Source organism: Lepidochelys kempii, chromosome 1 (assembly GCF_965140285.1).
Source record: "Lepidochelys kempii isolate rLepKem1 chromosome 1, rLepKem1.hap1, whole genome shotgun sequence".
Classification (NCBI taxonomy): Eukaryota; Metazoa; Chordata; order Testudines; family Cheloniidae; genus Lepidochelys; species Lepidochelys kempii.
Genome location: NC_136380.1, coordinates 210,847,999 through 210,866,490, shown reverse-complemented (window position 1 = coordinate 210,866,490; position 18,492 = coordinate 210,847,999). Strand labels below are relative to the sequence as shown.

Here is an 18,492-nt window from a genome sequence, read left to right as displayed (position 1 = left end):
TGGGCAAGTCACAGCAACCAGACTTTTCACAGCTGGTTACTAATTGTGTGCTCCTCACTTTCTGGGTCTCATTTGCAGAAGTGCTGGACTTTGAGCAGTGTAGCTCTAAGTACTCTGAAAAATCAGGTCCTAGGTGTCTCAAATGGGGTACCTAAAATTAGTGGGCATTTCTGATCTTAAACTCTGTGCCTTAGTCTCCTGTCTGTAAAAGGGGGATAAAACCCCTTCATCTCACAGGGCTGTTGTAAAGTTTGTGAAGCATTTGGATATTATAGTGATGAGAGCTGCAGAAAAGCCCAAGAGGAAATAAATAATTTTTGTCTTCAGAGCAGGGTTTGAACAGTGTGCAGTGAATGAGGCCTGGGCCTGTACACGGAGTAAATAAAATATACAATAGCTGCTCATTTAGTGAGCACCCTCCATGCTGTGCATTGAATGAGACAGGGGTCCTGTGGGGGGGGGGGGGAAGCATGTGATCATGTCACTGAAGACTGAATCTCCAGTTTGCAGGGGGAAACTGAGGCACAGGGATTAAGTGACTTGCCCAAGGTCACCCAGCAAGTCAGTGGCAGAGCTGGGTATAGACCCCCCACCGCCCCCCAGTTCCTCTGAATCCCAGTATAGTAAAGGTAATACTCAGAGCATAGTCATAAAGGCAAGACTCAACAGGTGAGTTAAACAGCCATTTTGGGGTGGGAGGTGAAAAGCTGCGGTAACAGCACATCTCATGGGCTAGAACCCACTTCATCAAAGCTTATGCCCAAATAAATGTTAGTCTCTAAGGTGCCACAAGGACTCCTCCTTGGTTTTGCTGATACAGACTAACACAGCTGCCACTCTGGAACCCAGCACCAGCATGTCATTGCATAGACAAAATCTCAGCTAATCATCTGCCTAGCCATCATCAGCTGGCGACTCTCTCTAGGCACCATGGGGATGGTCTAGATGGAGCTGAAAGTGGATAAGCTTGGAGAGGGAGGTTCCCCTAGATTTCAGTGTAGCAGAGGAGAAAGCACCCAGGGCTTGTAGGAGAATCAAGGCTTTTGTTGGCGAGAAGGCAGGGGCTGGATGTCTCAATAATTCATAGGACTGTGGAGAGCCTTGGAGGCAAAGGCAGATTATCCAGCTCATCGCTGCCTCCTGCAGGGCCTCTTGCATCTGCCGCTGGCCACTGCCAGGGACAGGATACGAGGCTGGACGGACGAGCGCTCGGCTGCCCCAGTCTGAAAAGCGGGGAGTGCCCATGATTCCGCCCCAGCCCTGCGCGGGCGGTAGAACCCCTCGCCCCAGGGAAAAGCCTGGACCGCTCGCAGGCGGGGCACGTGAATCCCGCGCTCCGGCTCTGGGCCTTGCTCCGACACTCTCCCCGCCCCCCCTCCTCCCCGCGCAGGCCCCCGCCTACCCCATCAGCGCTTCTGCTGCATTCCCGGACCCCTCCCCTCTGCAGCGGAAGCTGCCGCCCTGTCGCCTCCCCGCCTCGGCAGCCGGCTCCCTCCGTCTCTCCTCCCTCGCTCTGCCTGGGATTGCTCCCCGCGCAGCCCCCTCCCCCTAGCCCGCCTCTGCCTGACAGCGGCCCTGCAGCAGCCAGGGTCCTGATTGGCCCCTCGGCCCCCCCGCTCCCCTCCCTCGGCCCGCTCCCCTCGCCGCCCGCTCCGACCAGCCGCAGCCATGAACCCGTTATTCGGCCCCAACCTCTTCCTCCTGCAGCAAGAGCAGCAGGGCCTGGCTGAGCCAGAGCCGCTTCCACCAGCGCCCCTGGGGGACTTTTTCGGCGGAGAGCTGGGCCCCGCTTCAGCAGTGCCCCCTTTCCCGGCCCCCCCTGCTGCCATGGCCCTCCGCAATGACCTGGGCTCCAACATCAACGTGCTGAAGACCCTGAACCTGCGCTTCCGCTGCTTCCTGGCCAAGGTGCACGAGCTGGAGCGCAGGAACCGGCAGCTGGAAAAACAGCTGCAGCAGGCGCTGGAGGAGGGGGGCAGCCGTCTGCGGGCTGTCCAGCGCCGGGATCAGGCTGTGCAGACCAGCTTCAGCAGCCCCATTCGCCCACTGGGGCTTGCCCTGGGCAGCCCCCGGCCAGCTGGGCTCTGTGCCCCCTCTAGGGTTTTGGGCTCTCCCAGCTGCCACCTTGGGGTGCCATTCACGTCTTCTTCCCAGCCTCCTCCCTTGTCTGGCAGCCCCTTTTCATCCTCATCCTGCTTCATGCCAGGCACCATCTGGTCCTTCTCGCAGGCCCGTCGGCTGGGCCCAGGACCTGAGACCACCCTGGTTCAGGGGCCGGGGGTCTCGTGGGTTCACCCTGACGGGGTTGGCGTGCAGATCGACACCATCACCCCTGAGATCCGGGCCCTCTACAATGTGTTGGCCAAGGTGAAGAGGGAGCGCGACGAGTACAAACGCAGGTGAGAAAGGGAGCAGGGTGAGTCCAGCACAGGCAGGAGACTAAAGGGAGAATGGGGGCAGGGAGTGAGTGGCAGCCCCAGGGCAACTGGAGATGTGTCAGTGCAGACAAGAGAAGGGTGCAGAGAATGGAGTGGTAGGGAGCAGTGGGGTGAATACAGCTAAATGTGAAAAAGTGGAGGGGCTGCAGGGGAGTGTAAGGTAGGGAGGAGGGTGGTGAGTAGGTGACTACTAGCACAGGTGAGAGAGCAGAGGCAGAGGGGTGGGGCAAAGGGACATGGGTGAATGCAGACTGCAAACTCCAAGCACTCAAAATCATGACTCGTTCCAAAAAATCACGAGATCAGGATACAAATCACAAAAACTTTAAAAATGGTAAATGCTGAGCTCTTTTCATGTATCTTGAAAAGGAGTACTAGTGGCACCTTAGAGACTAACCAATTTATTTGCACATAAGCTTTCGTGAGCTACAGCTCACTTCATCGGATGCATTCAGTGGAAAATACAGTGAGGAGATTTATATACACACAGAACATGAAAAAATGGGTGTTATCATACACACTGTTAGGAGAGTGATCACGTAAGATGAGCTATTACCAGCAGGAGAGCGGGGGGGAGGGGGGGGAGAAACCTTTTGTAGTGATAATAATTTATTTATCTTCTGGTTTTTGAGCATTCATGGTGCATTTAGGTCACATTCTCCAGGTTTTCACCCCAACCATGAGGGCCTGAAACTTTTTTAATGAAAGTTGAGATTCTTCTGAACTAACATGACTCCAGGAGCTGGGACTTTAAGAAAAAAATTGAGAGTTAGCAACAGTGAGTAAGATGATACAGCATGTAAGGAGATTGGGCTTGCAAGGGAAATAGGGACCAGGGAGGGGGGCTGAGTTGGAGACAGGGAGTAGATGAAGTCTGGAGGTGAGGGCAAAGAGAGAGAGTCTCCAAGACTGTGGTAGTTCAGTGTCAAAGACCAAGGGACCTTGCTGTGTAGTGGGAATGCTCTGGAGAAATTCTTGATAGGACTATCTGTTGGCCACCCTTTCTCCCTGTCCTTCCTCTCCAAACCTCATATAAGAACATAGTCCTGTAGCATATCTAGTCCAGTATCCTAGCACCAGCTGTTTCAGAGGCAGGTGCAGGAAACCCTGTAGGGGGCAGTGATGGGATAACCTGTCCCAGAGAAAGTTTCCATGTGACCCCCTGGAGCTAGTGGTTGGCTTGTGCCAAAAGTTCTTGGGTAGTCTTTCGATATCACTGGGAATTCCTTATTTTATTATAGTTAAGAGGACAACCACACTTCTGTTTAATGTCAAGTTTTAAACTGCTCTAAAATTCACATGTTTAATAAGATCAGCCTGAAAACAAGTAGGTTCCAGTTCAGGGCCTAGGGTGGAGTTGGGTGCAAATTTGGGGTAACTTGGCTAAGGGATCCTGGAAACATTAAGTTCTTTCCCCACCTCTCCCACAGCCAAATGACATGTAAATTTAAAAAAAAAACAATGTTCTTGTGTTGCTTTTGGAGGATGTTTTAAGCAATGAAAGGGGCAAAACTATGGGCAGTATCCACATAAAACATATAAAGAAAAGGAGGACTTGTGGCACCTTAGAGACTAACCAATTTATTTGAGCATGAACTTTCATGAGCTACAGCTCATTTCATCGGATGCGTACCGTGGAAACTGCAGAAGACATTATATATATATATATATATATATATATATATATATAGAAGACAGCAGGACAGTGGGGTGGGAGGAGGTATTGGTTCATGATCTCTGTGTGTATATAACGTCTTCTGCAGTTTCCACGGTATGCATCCGATGAAGTGAGCTGTAGCTCACGAAAGCTCATGCTCAAATAAATTGGTTAGTCTCTAAGGTGCCACAAGTCCTCCTTTTCTTTTTGCGAATACAGACTAACACGGCTGTTACTCTGAAATAAAACATATAGTTCTGTTAACCCCTAGCTGTCAGGTGCCAAGATCCAAATAATTCAAAAATAATCAGGCTTTCTTTTTGTCTCTGTGGAGGGGGAAGCTGAAGTGCTGTGAGCTACATATGGAAGGAACAGGAAGGGGTTGGGGGGACCAGACTGTTCTATGAAATACCTGATACTCAGAGGAAGGTGCACTTGACTAGGAAACAGAAGCTCAAGAGTTCGTCTTCTCTTCTATGGACTGCTAATGTTACTCTTCTGTGTGCGTCATACGTGTTATTATTATTATTATGAAGTGTATGCTTAGAGCCCTTTCCTAGGGGCAGGCAGCCACCATTACCCCTTTTTTGCAGATCAGTGTCACTGCTATCGGAGCTAGGAATAGAACCCAGGTCTCTAATATGGAAAACTCAAGTATCATCCATTCAGCCCTTTGCCTTTTGAAATTAGCATGCTAAAACTGAATTCCCCGGGGCTGTAGTCACACAAGCTGGAATGTCAGTGTAATAGGTGTGGTAATGAAGGACAGATTGTAGGAAGAAACAAGATGGTCTTGTGGTTAAGGCAATGAAGAGTAGGACCCAGGAGAACTGGTTTCTGTTCTTGAAGCCCCTCCACAGACTGGCTATGTGGTGGTTAGCAGTCACTTAAATTGTACATCTGGAGCTGGCCATCCTTCTGAGGTATTTTGGAGAACTAGCCCACCCCTGAGGCACTAATGGGGACTCAGGAGACCCAATGTTCAATTCTGAACTTTGCTACAGACTTCCTGAGTTTCCCTAGCCAAGTCACTTTGGCCCAGATCCTCAAAGATACTTAGGGGCCAGTGATTTCAATAGGCGTTAGGTGTATCAAAACCTTTGAGGATCTGGGCTTTAATTTCTGTCTGGTGGTTTCCAAATCTGTAAACTATTTGGGCTCTTCAGGAGTATGACCAGCCTGTTTTGGCTTGTTCACAGTTCAAGAGTTCGTTTTAGCTGGTTTGATGCTGAAAAACTTCAAAGGCTTTGGAGGGGTCCCATATTCACCCCAGCACTGGGAGGGGCATTGTGTAGGTGATTCTGCGGATACATTGGGAGGACACAGGGGGGTGGTTAGAGATGCTGCAGGTCTGGGGGCTAGTGATGTGCTTGGTGTAACATTTTTCATTGTTTTGCCAGGAATAGCAGGAACGGGAGAAAGAGAAGCCCCACAACCCCTTCCCCACATCGAGAACCTTCTGAGATGCGCAGCTGCAGCTGTGAACCTCCTGTGGTCCTGACTGGGAGTAGGAGGCTGTGGGGCTCCCCTTTTCCCGCATCAATGGAAGGGCTTCTGAGATTCCCCATCTCGCATTTCTGGGGGCAAGGGGAGTGCAGAGACCCTTCCCGCTACATGGGCCACAGTTTGAGGCCTGGATACTGGGGATCCCCATCCCCCAGGCAGTCTCTAGCTTTCTCAAGGTATCTCCACTACCTGCTTCCTTCCTCTCACTGGGCTTCTAACCCTGCTGGAGGCTAGGAGGAGGTGGGAGCTAATGCCTGAGAGGTGACAACATGTGCCCAAGAAACCTTCCTCATTCCCTGCTGCAAAATTTCCCTTCAGTCATGGCCCCTCACTTTCTCAAAAACAGGGGAAGTTCATATGCAAAAATGTAATGCCATGGAATTAAGGTTGCAGGAGCTCAACACGGCCCTGGGTTCCTCATGTCCTCCTGCGATAAGAGTTGAATTCCCTAAACTTCAGTGCTGCAGACCCAGGAAATTCCTGGTTCCCATTGCCATCCCAATAGGGACACAGCGACGGTTGTGTTTTGTAGGAAGAGTCACATTAACTTAGTATTTCCTGGTTTTTGAATAGTTTGAGTTTTGGGAATTAAACTCTTGCATTCTGGAAGGGCATAGGGCAGTGCTGAGTGTCTGCACCTTGGCCAAAGGAGCCCCAAAGACTGCTGATCCCCAACGGTGTGATGAGGAAAGTTTCTCTTCAAATGTACAGGACTTTGGAGCAGACCACAGCTTGCAGGGGATCGGGAATATGAAGGGAGGAGAAGCAGCGACAAGAGACTGGGTGGGGAAAAAACCTGTGTACAGACTGCCAAGGATCATGCAACTGGGAGCCCAGTCATGTCTGCTCTCTCCCTTTCTCCCACATACATATACGTATTCCCAGACACAAATGATAAGATGTGGTTAAGATGGAGACTCCATATCAGTAATTCAGGATAAACTACATCGCAGTGATGGCGTGATTATCCCCAAATCTTTGTATTACAAACCCAGGAAATCCACAGTTAAGGTTAAACATGTGTCACCCAAACATGTTAAAGTTGGAAATATACAATTTAAAGCCCCCAAACAACCTTAACTCTGCCCACTAATGGCACCATACAATAACCACATGATGATAATTAAGGCATTTTAGTGTTCGTGGTCCCAGATTGGCTGATACTGATTTTTAAAGAAAGATTTTATTTTTTTATGCTGTTTTCCTCATGGTGTCATGAGGCTTGGATGGGGAGGGCAGGGTGTTGTCCTTGGTCTGGGAGGGGATGGGTTGGAAATGCTGGCCTAGTGTTGCCTGGTAGGTGGCCGGGTCTATATGGGGCAGAGGATCTCTCAGGTTTTCTGTCTTCCTTCCCTCACATTTTCTGGTCCTCGAGCAGGTTACTGGGATATTGCAGTGCTGGAGTGATGTGTGTGTTACATTGGATACAAGGGAAGGATCTGTGGCTCCCCGTGAGGACTTGGGATGATGAGAAGGGGTTACATGAGGGAGCTTTGCTCACAGTCCGCAGGAACATCCAGGATGCTGGCTGGAGCCTCTTGGCTGGTCTGGTCTGCGTGGGGGAAGTGGTTCAGGGAGGTTATTATTAGGAATGGTGCATTGCAGATGGGAATGATAAAGTATCTGAGAGGAGGAGAGAAACAGAGAGCCAGGGAAAGAGTAAGCAGGGGGTGAAGGATGTAGAGGGCATACAGAAGTGTTGCTTCCACAAAGTATCACTGTCATTTTCTGACCCAGTGTTGAAATCCCTGTCTGTTCTACGCCATAATGATTCAGGGGAATCACTACTTAAAAGCAGTTTCAGTAATGGGTCACTTTCCTAGTGTAGACAGAGCTAGAGAGAGAGGTTGAGTGATGGGAAGAGAGGCAGAAAGCACTGCAAGCCAGATCTGGAGAGAGAAGGAGGGAGAGGAAGAGACACTGAAGTATTTTGTGACAGAGAAACACATTTTCTCCTCAGAGATGGAAACCTTGTTTGATCAGTTCCCATGGAAGGTACATCCTGCTTGTATCTCTGTCCTTCCCTCTGTTGTGTATCTCTTTCTTCTTCCCTCTTTCCTGTTCTTTCCTATCAAGGTAAGAGGAACCCCTATGGACTGTTTTCCTGCAGATGGAGGATGGGCTGCCTGCTTGTTCAGGGCAGTGATCTGGGGTACATAAAAAAGCCCAGCATGCAGCTTTAGGGTGGGACATTTTCTAAGAGTGAGCAATATTGCCAATCCCAGGTATTCCAAAGTCATGAGCCAGATGCCAGAAATCAGGAGCCTGGCTTAAAAATCATGAGATAATAAATGTGGGGTTCTTTCTATTTGCCTTCTGGTTTCTGAGCTTTTAGGATTCACGTTTTCAAACTTTTCTGCCCAGCCACGAGCACTAGAAATGTGCTACGATAAAAATGAAAGCTGAGACTTTCATGTTATTATACAACTCCAGGGGCTGGGGCTTTAAGAAAAACACCAACTATTGCAAGAATCATGATAAAATTGCAAGAGTTGGCAACTCATAATGAGTGCCCAGCCCAATGAGAAAATTCCACTCGCCCAAAGGAAATGGAAGTGGAATAGCAACAACCTTGTGCTGCACTGTTCAACACAATAGAGCAGGGGCCAATACAGTGCACCACCAACCAATATGAACTAAAGATGGGAGAGGATACCGTTAATTAGCAAAGTGAAATACAACCCAGCACAACATAACCAAACATGGATCAACACACTGCAATACAGCACAATGTAAAACTGTACCACACAAGCTAATATAGCACAGAATGGCACAACACATGGTGATGAAATATAGCTTAGAGTATTGTAGCCCATTGCAGCACAACACAACCCGCATAAAACTGCCAGTCATCTTGCAATAATTGCAGCATAGCCAGCATGCTGCAGAGAAATATAGCTTAATATAGCAGTCTTTTGCAACATAATACAGCCTAAGTATAGTGCAACCAATCGAAACCCAACATAACCGGGGCAGAACAGCTCTTTGCAGCCCAGCTGCAGTGCAGTACAACCTGGTGTAACATAATGCCTGAATAACCAATACAACCTAACATAAAATAGGCCAGTTCAGCACAGCCTATCGCAGTGCAATACACAGGATGATAGCATAGGGGGTGGGCAAAGTTTTTGGCACAAGGGCCATGAATGATCATGAAATTGGGGGTTGGAGGGTGGGAGGGCTCCCACTGGGGGGGCTGGCAAGGGGTTGGAGGTGTTGGAGGGTGCTCCAGGCTGGGACCGAGGGGTTCGGAGGGCAGGAGGGGGATCAGGGTTGGGGCAGGGGGTTGAGGTGTGGGAAGGGTTGAGGGGGGCAGGCTCAGGGCAGTGCTTACCTCATGCAGCTCCCAGAAACAGCAGCATGTCCCCCCTCTGGCTCCTACGCGAAGGTGTGGCCAGACGGTTCTGCATGCTGCCCTGTCCACAGGCGCTGCCCCTGCAGCTCCCATTATTTGCGGTTCCCGGCCAATGGGAGCTGCGAGGGCAGCGCTTGGGGCGGGGGCAGCAGGTGGAGCCCTCTGGCTGCCCCTTCATGTAGGAGCCGGAGAGGGGACATGCTGCTGCTTCCAGGAGACATGCAGAGTGGGGCAAGACCTCGACCCCACTCCCCAGCTGGAGCACCACAGCAGGGCAAGCCCCAGACCCCACTTCCTGGCAGGAGCTCAAGGGCCAGATTAAAACATCTGGAGGGCCGGATGTGGCCCCCGGGCTGTAGTTTGCCCACCACTGGCATAGCCAGTTATACCACACGCCATAGCCCATCACAACACAGTACAGCCCTGTATAGTGGAGCCCTTTGCAGAGCTCTACTATCCACTGTCCCAGTACAGCCCCATTTAATAACACAGCATATCTCTATATAAATATAACACAAGCACAGCACAGATTGTGGCAGCCCCTCAGTGCCCAATACAGCCCAACGCCTGTTACTGCCTGTACAGCAAAACCCAGTATAGCCCAGGCTGGAGGCCACTCGCCTGAACTGGCATGGTGGGGAGGGGCAGAGAGGACAATGGGCTAGATCTGCCAATTGATCTAATCTGGTCCTGGGGAGTGTGTTTCAGCTGCTAAATACAGCTTGTGGTTGGTGTCCTGAGGGCCCCGTACTGTGACGTGAAAGACAGTTGGTGAATTCTGAGTGAGATCAGTAGAGTCTGTGGCAGGGACCAGCTCATGGTTGGAAGGCGTGACATGCATCCAACAGCTGTAGCTGTTTGGAAAGGAAGGGCAGCAAATTCCAGAGCAAATTCTCTCCCCCACTTCCAATACTCCTTGTATGACTAGAGTGGATCCCGTAGTGTGCAGTTCAGCAGTGAGGAAGGCAACCTGTAGCTGCCGGCTCTGCCCTCCCCAGCAGAGGGTGCTGTGCGGTAGGCAGGGTGTAAATGGCACATTTGTCTCACTAGGTGGGAAGAGGAGTATACTGTGCGTGTCCAGCTGCAGGACCAAGTGACTGAGCTGCATGAGGTGAGGGGCCCATCCCCACTCCCCCTGCACCCTAGCCTCATTTCCCTGGCACTGATTCCAGTGTTTCCCTTTCCCCCCTGAGCAGGAGGCCCAGGAGGCTGAAGCATGCCAGGAGGAGCTAGCCCTGAAGGTGGAGCAGCTCAAGGCAGAGCTGGTTGTCTTCAAGGGACTGATGAGCAATGTGAGTGCCCCTGTCCACCGAGCATACACACTCAGCCATTAGCCAAGACATTGTGAACCCATCCCATGGCTCGGCAGGCTGATGTGCGTTTTCTCATAGTAATGCCAAACAAGGAATGTCTGTAGAGTGACACAGCAGTGCCCAACCTGAGTGCATGGGGAAAGCCTCCAGCGTGAGCTCCCTCAGCAATGCCCTGACAGTGCCTGGCCTTGATTATAATGCCTCCAGCATGATGATCTCCCTCACCATGCCCAGGAGAATTCTCTGTCAGGACTCTGTGTTAGAGGGTTCCGTGTGCCTTGTCTAACTATCCTTTTCCTCTGTCCCCTTGCACCATGTGCTGGGCTGGTTCTCACTGGGTCAGAATCTCACAGAGCTGGATACCAAGATCCAAGAGAAGGCCATGAAAGTGGACATGGATATCTGTCGGCGCATTGACATCACAGCCAAGCTGTGTGACGTGGCACAGCAGCGTAACTGTGAGGACATGATCAAAATGTTTCAGGTGAGATGCACCTGCTGCTGTCCCAAGCGAAACAGCTACCACTGGGGGAAGGAGCTTCTAGCCAAGGGGGAGAGACAAAAGCACTTACATGCCTCTTGCAGAGGAGGGGATCAGTCACTATAAGCCTTGTTCCATGAGTTCACCTGCTCTCCATATTGGGTTACATGTGTTGGGGTGGGGAGCAACAGGCAGAGAGGCAAGAGGAGGAGGCTGAGAGCTGCAGACTTTACTCGAGGCATTAGGAGTACCCACCCAACTCATTATTCAGAGATATTGGGCACTGGGACTCCTGAGTAATAGGGGAGCAGCTGCAGAAGAGGGAGACATGGTGCAAAGTGTCTGTCTCTAACCCCTTCTCTCTCCACCCCCTCTTCTCTCTGTCTCTGCCTTTCTCTCTGTCCCTGTCCCTATCTCTCTCTCTTTCTCTCTTTCTCGCTCGCTTGCTCTGTCCCTGTCTCACTCTCTCTCCCTTCCCCCTACAGAGGCAGCTGGTTAGTTTCATTCAGTTAAGAATATGTACAATTTAGACACTTTCTGTAAACTAAGGTTTGACTGTAAATATTGACATATTTCACTTAGACTGTCTCTTCTTCCTCTCTCTGCCTTTCCCTTTCCCTCTGTCTCTGGATCTGGGGGCGGGGAGAGTTGAGTTCTTCAATTAAACCACATTCTTCTCATCAGGTTCACAGATTCCATCTTTAGTTGCATAATTTTTAATTTTAAAATATTCTAAAATCACATTTTAGCCATTGCACCATCTTTAACCTGATCATAATAAGCCCCTCTCTCTCGCTCTCTCTTCTTCCTTCTTTCTTTCTTACTTTCCCTATCTTCCTACCCCTATGCCATTCCTTTCCCCTTCATCTCCTCTCAACAACCCGACCTTGGACCCGGCCTTGTTTCTGTAGTCTCTGCACTTGTCTCCCATTAAGGTCCCAGCCACGGCGGGGCGGAAGCGGGAGCGGAAGCTGATCAGTGACGAGGACACTTCACTGTCTGAGAACGATGCCTCCAAAAAGCCTGAAGAGGAGGAAGATGAAGAGACCACAGCCATGAGCATCAATGAGGAGATGCAGAGGATGCTGAACCAGCTGTGAGTGTAACCCAGCCTTTACTTATGCCCCACACCTGCTGCTGAGACAGGCTGGGACTGGAGTCGCTGTGAGTTCTGTCATAGCCAGCTCTCCTGCCCTGTTCCCTACAGCTCTTCCCCATGCTGGGAGAGGCTGGGACTGGTGTAGCTGAAAGCTCCCCCACAGCCAATGGCTCTTCCGAATTCATTACAGCAGTGGTTTTCAAACTTTTTTTCTGGCAACCCAGTTGAAGAAAATTGTTGATGCCCATGACCCAACGGACCTGGGGATGAGTGGTTTAGGGTGTGGGAGGGGCTCTGGGCTGGGGCAGAGGGTTGGGGTGCAGGAGGAGGTCAGGGCTTTGGGCTGGGGGTGCAGGCTCTGGGATGAGGCCAGGAATGAGGGGTTTGGAGTGTAGGACGGGGCTCCGGGTTTGGGGGTGAGGGGAGGCTCAGGGCTGGGGCAGGGAGTTGGGGCACCTGCTTACCTCTGGCAGTTCCCAGTCAGCGGCGCAGCCGGGGTACAGAGGCAGGCTTCCTGCCTACCCTGGCACCGCGTACTGCACTGTGCCCCAGAAGTGGCCAGCAGCAGGTCTGGCTCCTAGGCGGAGGCACGCAAGCGGCTCCACAGAGCTCTCACCCTCAGGCACACCCCCCCCCATCTCTCATTGGCCGGGAACTGGCCAATGGTAGTGCAGAACTGGTGCTTGAGGTGGGGGCAGCGCGCAGAGTCCTGTGGTCCCCCCACCTAGAAGCCGGACCTGCTTCTGGCCACTTCCAGGGTGTAGCGCAGTGTCAGAACAGGTTGGAATTAGCCTGCCTTAGCCAGGCAACACCGCCGATGGGACTTTTAATGGCCCAGTCGGCGATGCTGACCAGAGCTGCCGTGACCCAGTACCTTCTATTCCGCAACCCAGGACTGGGTCACAACCCACAGTTTCAAAAACAGCACCTTCCTTTGGGGAAAGGCCAGGATTGGGAATTCCACCACAATTAGTATTGAAGCCTCACACTTTGTAGCTCTTCCTACTGGGAGAGTTCCCCTCTCTTTGCTGACATGCGGTTTCCTTGTCCCCAGGAGAGAGTATGATTTTGAGGATGACTGTGACAGTCTCACATGGGAGGAGACAGAGGAAACGCTGCTGCTCTGGGAGGATTTCTCCGGATACGCCATAGCAGCTGCGGAGGTGCAGGGGGAGGTAACACCAGCTTCATGCTCCAGTCATACCCCATCTCCAGCTACCCTTCTCTCTCTCTCTGGTACAGTGTGGATCCCTCATTCCTGTTTATGCTAATTCCTACACAAATACTCACCCATTTCTAATGGATTGGATAGTTCTCCGCTGCCGTGCAGTCTTGAATGTTTGTTACCCCGAAGCTCTCATTCAAATACAGAATATTCAAACACCCCTGTCTAGGCCCTACATGGCCTTCCCCCAACCAGTTATCTACACCACCCTGCCCCTGTAAAATGTGCCCAGATCTCTTTTTCAGACTGGCCTAAGGCCTCTTGTCAGAGGTGCTTGCCAAAACCAGCAAGCATAGAAAAAATCCTACCCAGCTGGGAAGGTGCCATCTTTAGCTGCTCTCATTCTGTCCCTTAAACCCGCCATTGAGACTATCAGCCCCTTGAGTGAGAAGAAAACTTATTCTGCACCGCCTAAGATGAGGCCTGAAAGTCCAATTGGCCAAGGCCCCTGCATAGCCAGCACTCCAGCTGCTCCCCTTGACCCTAGTGGGTTCACAGTTGTGGGGTCTTGGGGGGGCTGTTGGCGATGGGGGGCTGTCTCTTTGCCACAATCCTCAATGTCTCAGGGCAATGCTGTGCTTTTTCAGGACAAAACTTCCCACTGCCAGTGGTCCCAGGCTGTCTGTCCCATCCCTGCTGCTAGACGGGAGAGCCCTGGCTGATCAAGTGTCTACAGATGTAGCTGTACCAGTGAATGCAAACATGGAGACAGGCTGTAGTTGTGGCCTGTTAAATGTGATTTATGTGAACTGGGAACACACCCACCCTTATCCTGTGTCACTGTCTGTCTCTGTTCTCTACCCTTTCCTTGCTCCCTCTGGTGCTGCCCGGTCTTTCTCTGATCTCTCACGCTGTGCTTTCTGATGTCTGGCAACTGCCCTGTCTCCAAACGTCATGGCACCCTCTTCTCCCCCAGCAGCAGGATGACTGTCTGGAGAAGGTGATTAAGGACACAGAGTCGCTCTTCAAGAGCCGTGAAAAGGAATATCAGGAAACCATCGACCAAATAGAGGTAGGAGAAGGACATAGTGGGGAAGATGGGGGCGGGCAAGGAGATGGGAGATGTAGGGATAGACCCCAGGCGGGACAAGAAAGTTGGTAATTGTGGATGTTGCCCTATGACTGGCTAGTGAAGCTGGGCAGTGTCCCCTGATTGGAGGAGAAGGTAGGCAGTGTCCTCTGGCGGGCTGGCTGGGACAGTATGCAGTGTTCCCATGTGGCACAGATAGTGCCACACCGGCAGGTTCAGCTCCTCATTGCTCCCCCTTGTGCAGCTGGAGCTTGCAACAGCAAAGAATGACATGAATCGGCACCTGCATGAATACATGGAAATGTGCAGCATGAAGCGTGGGCTGGATGTGCAGATGGAGACCTGCCGCCGGCTCATCACCCAGTCTGGAGACAGGTGAGCTCCAGGATAGGGAGGGCCAGGATTCCTGGGTTCCAATCCCAGCTCTGGGAGGGGCATTGGATCTAGTGGCTCAGAGTCAGGGGATGGAGTTAGGACTCTTGGGTTCAATTCAGTTCTGTGCTTTATAGATTTGTGTACTGCACTCCTCACTGTAGTATCTGAATGCCTTCCAGATTAAGCATCCTGACCACGTGTTTGTCACGTGTTGTTTGTTCACTCATCCTCTCCCGAGGGAGCAAAGTGTGCACAGTGCAGTGCTTTGGGGGAGGAGGGGGCGGCATTGTTTGTTCTGAATTTACATGTTGCTCTATATCTTATGTTAGAGAAGGTAAAGTCAAAGAAATGCGCCTCGTACTTGGAGAGGAAGGCACTGAGGTTTGTTCCATCTCCCACACAGACAAGGTTCTACTCCCAGCGCTGGGAGAAGAGTGGGAGCTACTAGGGGGACTGGAAATTGAGGCTCCTGGGGTCTGTTCCCAGTTCTCACAGGGGAGCTAGTGCATTGATGGGTGAGGGGCTGGGCTGGCTGTCACAACTGGATTGGACTCTGAATGATCAGCTGTAACCGCCTTGCAGACTCCTCACAGGAGTTGAATTTGGTGCCAGGTGCCTATGGCAGATGAATCATGTTCAGCTGTCAGCTTTGACAGATGATGTCACTGTCTAAAGAGAACCTGGAATAGAGCATCACTGATCTGCTGGGACATTCTGCTGGCCTGTGGGAGTATGAAGTCAGTGCAGCTCTGGGCTGGGCCCTGCTGGAATGAGTTCACAGTGTCACTTCCCTCCTCCATATCCCCCTCCTCTGGGTGCTGCCAGGATATTGTTCTGAGCAAAGCTCCCCATCATTGGCACCAGCATTTATTTAGGCTCCATATAAACCCCTTGCCCTCTAGTGGTGCTCTACGGGACCCATCTAATGTCACGTATTTACTTCCCAGTGTTAACTGCACCCCTTCTACTACCTGATGAATCCATCTGGTTATACAGCACCTCCTAGGTATCAGTTATAATTAGGGCTATCAAGCAATTAAAAAAGTTAATCGCAATTAATTGCACTGTTAAACAATAACAGAATACCATTTATTTAAATATTTTTGGATGTTTTCTACCTTTTCAAATATACTGATTTCAATTACAACACACAATTCAGAGTGTACAGTGCTCATTTTATTTTTTATTACAATTATTTGCACTGTAAAAAAACAAAAGAAATAGTATTTTTCAATTCACCTAATACAAGTACTGTGCTGCAATTTCTTATCATGCAAGTTGAACTTACAAATGTAGATTTTTTTTTTACATAACTGCACTCAAAAATAAAACAATTTAAAACTTTAGAGCCTACAAGTCCACTCAGTCTTACTTCTCGTTCAGCCAATGCTGAACAAGATAATGCTATCCGCTTCTTGTTTACAATGTCACCTGAAAGTGAGAACAGGCATTCTCATGGTACTGTTGTAGCAGGCTTTGCAAGATATTTACATGCCATATGCACTAAAGATTCATATGTCCCTTCATGCTTCAACCACCATTCCAGGTGACATGCGTCCATGCTGATGACGGGTTCTGCTCGATAACTATCCAAAGCAGTGCGGACCGACACATGTTCATTTTCATTATCTGTCAGATGCCACCAGCAGAAGGTTGATTTTCTTTTTTGGTGGTTCGGGTTCTGTACTTTTCGCATCTATCTTTAGAAATCTCACATTGATACCTTCTTTGCCTTTTGTGAATTCTGCGGTGAAAGTGTTCTTAAAATGAACAACGTGCTGGGTCATCATCCGAGACTGCTATACTGTGAAATATATGGCAGAATGCAGGTAAAACAGAGCAGGAAACATACAATGCTCCCCCAAGGAGTTCGATCACAAATTTAATTAACGCATTATTTTTTTTTACAAGCGTCATCAGCATGGAAGCATGTCCTCTGGAGTGGTGGCCGAAGCATGAAGGGGCATATAAATGTTTAGCATATCTGGCATGTAAATACCTTGCAATGCTGGCTACAAAAGTCCCATGCAAATGCCTGTTCTCACTTTCTGGTGACGTTGTAAATAAGAAGAGGGCAGCATTTTCTCTCATAAATGTAAACAAACTTGTTTGTCTTAGCAATTGGCTGAACAAGAAGTAAGACTGAGTGGACTTGCATGCTCTGAAGATTTACGTTGTTTTGTTTTTGAGTGCAGTTATGTGACAAAAAAAAATCTACATTTTTAAGTTGCATTTTCACGACAAAGAGATTTCACTATGGTATTTGTATGAGGTGAATTGAAATACTATTTCTTTTATCATTTTTACAGTGCAAATATTTGTAATAAATAATATACACTTTGATTTCAGTTACAACACAGAGTACAAAATATATATGAAAATATAGAAAAAAATCCAAAATGTTTAATACATTTTAATTGGTATTCTATTGTTTAACAGTACAATTAAAACTGCGATTAATCGAGATTAATTTTTTTAGTTAATCACATGAGTTAACTGTGATTAATCAACAGCCCTAGTTATAATAGCTCTGCTTCTCTCCCTCCTCCTTCCTCCCCCAAATCTGGTGCCCACGTGACCCCTGCCCTTTGTTCTCTTTCAGAAAGTCTCCTGCTTTCACACCACTCTCTAACAGTGAACCGGCCCTGAATGAGGATACCGAGGAGTCCAATCACAACCTCCCAACGGATGCCTCTATCAGATAATTTGAGAGGCCCTGCCCCCTCCTGGCAAGGCAGAGAGCAGGGGTGTCTGAACTGTGGCTGGGAGAGACTGACAGGGACAGGGAGCCACCATCAGAACTCTGTTATCAAATCTCTCCTCATTTGGGGCAGGGGTGGGGAACCAAAAAGGACATGTTGTAAATGAGAACAGCTAGCTGGAGCTGAGGGCCCTCACACAGGGTCCCCTTCCCTCTCCCCACCTCTGTCTTCTCCTCCCCCACGTGGATCTTACTGGGGTTTAGACAGGGAGGAGCCAACTTTATTATAGCAGCATCCCCTGGGACCTGTCTCCTGGGGACCTCCCAGACCCACCGCATCCGTCCCTTGTCCTGGTATACTTGACCTATCTCCCTCTGCACCCCTTGTGCTGCTCAGAAGTAGAGCTTCAGAAGTGGAGCTGTGCCCATCTGCAAACATTGGTGCCAACTGGGCCAAGTGCTGGGCTCTCTCTGTCCTCTGTGCTCAGTGAACACTCACATGGTCCCTGTGCCACAGCACACAAGGTACCGAGAGCCTCGTCTCTCCTTGGGGATGGGGAAAGGGCTGTTGGCTCCTGCCCCCTGCCACCTCCATGCACTTTGCTTTGCTGCGCATCTCTGGTGTGATGACACGTGTATGTGTTTGTGATGGAAATGAGGACTCATTAAATGGGACAATAATGCCCTTTTCTACAGCTGTGTGGGGTTTTATTTATCTGGTGTGGGAGTTGGAGAGCACTGCTGACAGGAAGCTTCCTGTAGGCAGTCCAGATTGGGCACTGCCTGGGCACTGCTGCAGGGAAGAGTCTGTTGTTGCAGCTTCTGCTAGAACATGGTGGGGAAGAGAAGAGGGCTCCATTGTTGCGGTCACACTGCCCTCCAGGAACTGCACTTAGTATTTTGATTGTGGTAGCACTCAAATGTGCTAGGTTCTGTTTTAAAAACAACCAAAAAGTAGACATGGTCCCTGCTCTGCTGAGCTTCGTTCTAAGCAAGGACAGGGCTTATGCTGCTCTGACCCTTGCTCAAGGACCCTACTGGAACCTGAGTTACCCTCCCATTTGTCACCCTTCCCCACGCTCTCAGCCTGTACTGATCCACTGTTGGCAAAGGGAGTTCCTGTAACACTACGCACAGGGACGCTGTCTGCTCTCATCACATACCTGGAATTAACCTGTATGTCCAGTACACTTTAACTGAGAATTCACTCCCTATCTCCTTGCCAACAAACACAAAGTGGCATTTGACAGTCAGCAGGACTGATAACTGGCTACAGGATAATGGAAAATTCTCTCTCACCTGATGGGATGGT

At 50.0% G+C, this 18,492-nt stretch overlaps 1 protein-coding gene across 4 annotated transcripts; it reads left to right on the top strand.

Annotated features, from left to right (window-relative positions):
• The first annotated feature begins 1,422 nt into the window (after positions 1-1,422).
• IFFO1 (intermediate filament family orphan 1) lies at positions 1,423-17,873 on the top strand. Of its 4 annotated transcripts, none has more exons than XM_073311232.2 (9): positions 1,423-2,399; positions 10,007-10,067; positions 10,153-10,248; positions 10,613-10,753; positions 11,662-11,846; positions 12,904-13,024; positions 13,994-14,086; positions 14,349-14,479; positions 17,082-17,873. In XM_073311232.2, exons 1-9 carry the CDS (start codon positions 1,669-1,671, stop codon positions 17,182-17,184), a joined length of 1,662 nt encoding a protein of 553 aa, XP_073167333.1. In that variant the 5' UTR covers positions 1,423-1,668; the 3' UTR covers positions 17,185-17,873. The 4 variants fall into 4 exon arrangements, with proteins under 4 accessions (XP_073167333.1, XP_073167330.1, XP_073167347.1 ...); XM_073311229.2 differs by having other exon boundaries at positions 1,424-2,399; positions 13,991-14,086; XM_073311246.2 differs by having other exon boundaries at positions 1,426-2,399; positions 11,686-11,846.
• Positions 17,874-18,492: the final 619 nt, after the last annotated feature.

What these genes read in the sequence shown, in the direction of transcription:
- IFFO1 (XM_073311229.2), top strand. Translation starts at nt 1,669, where the DNA reads ATGAACCCGTTATTCGGCCCCAACCTCTTCCTCCTGCAGCAAGAGCAG. An exon ending in CGCGACGAGTACAAACGCAG is followed by an intron (nt 2,400 to 10,006) that starts GTGAGAAAGGGA and finishes TTGTCTCACTAG; the next exon opens with GTGGGAAGAGGAGTATACTG. An exon ending in AAACCATCGACCAAATAGAG is followed by an intron (nt 14,087 to 14,348) that starts GTAGGAGAAGGA and finishes CCCCTTGTGCAG; the next exon opens with CTGGAGCTTGCAACAGCAAA.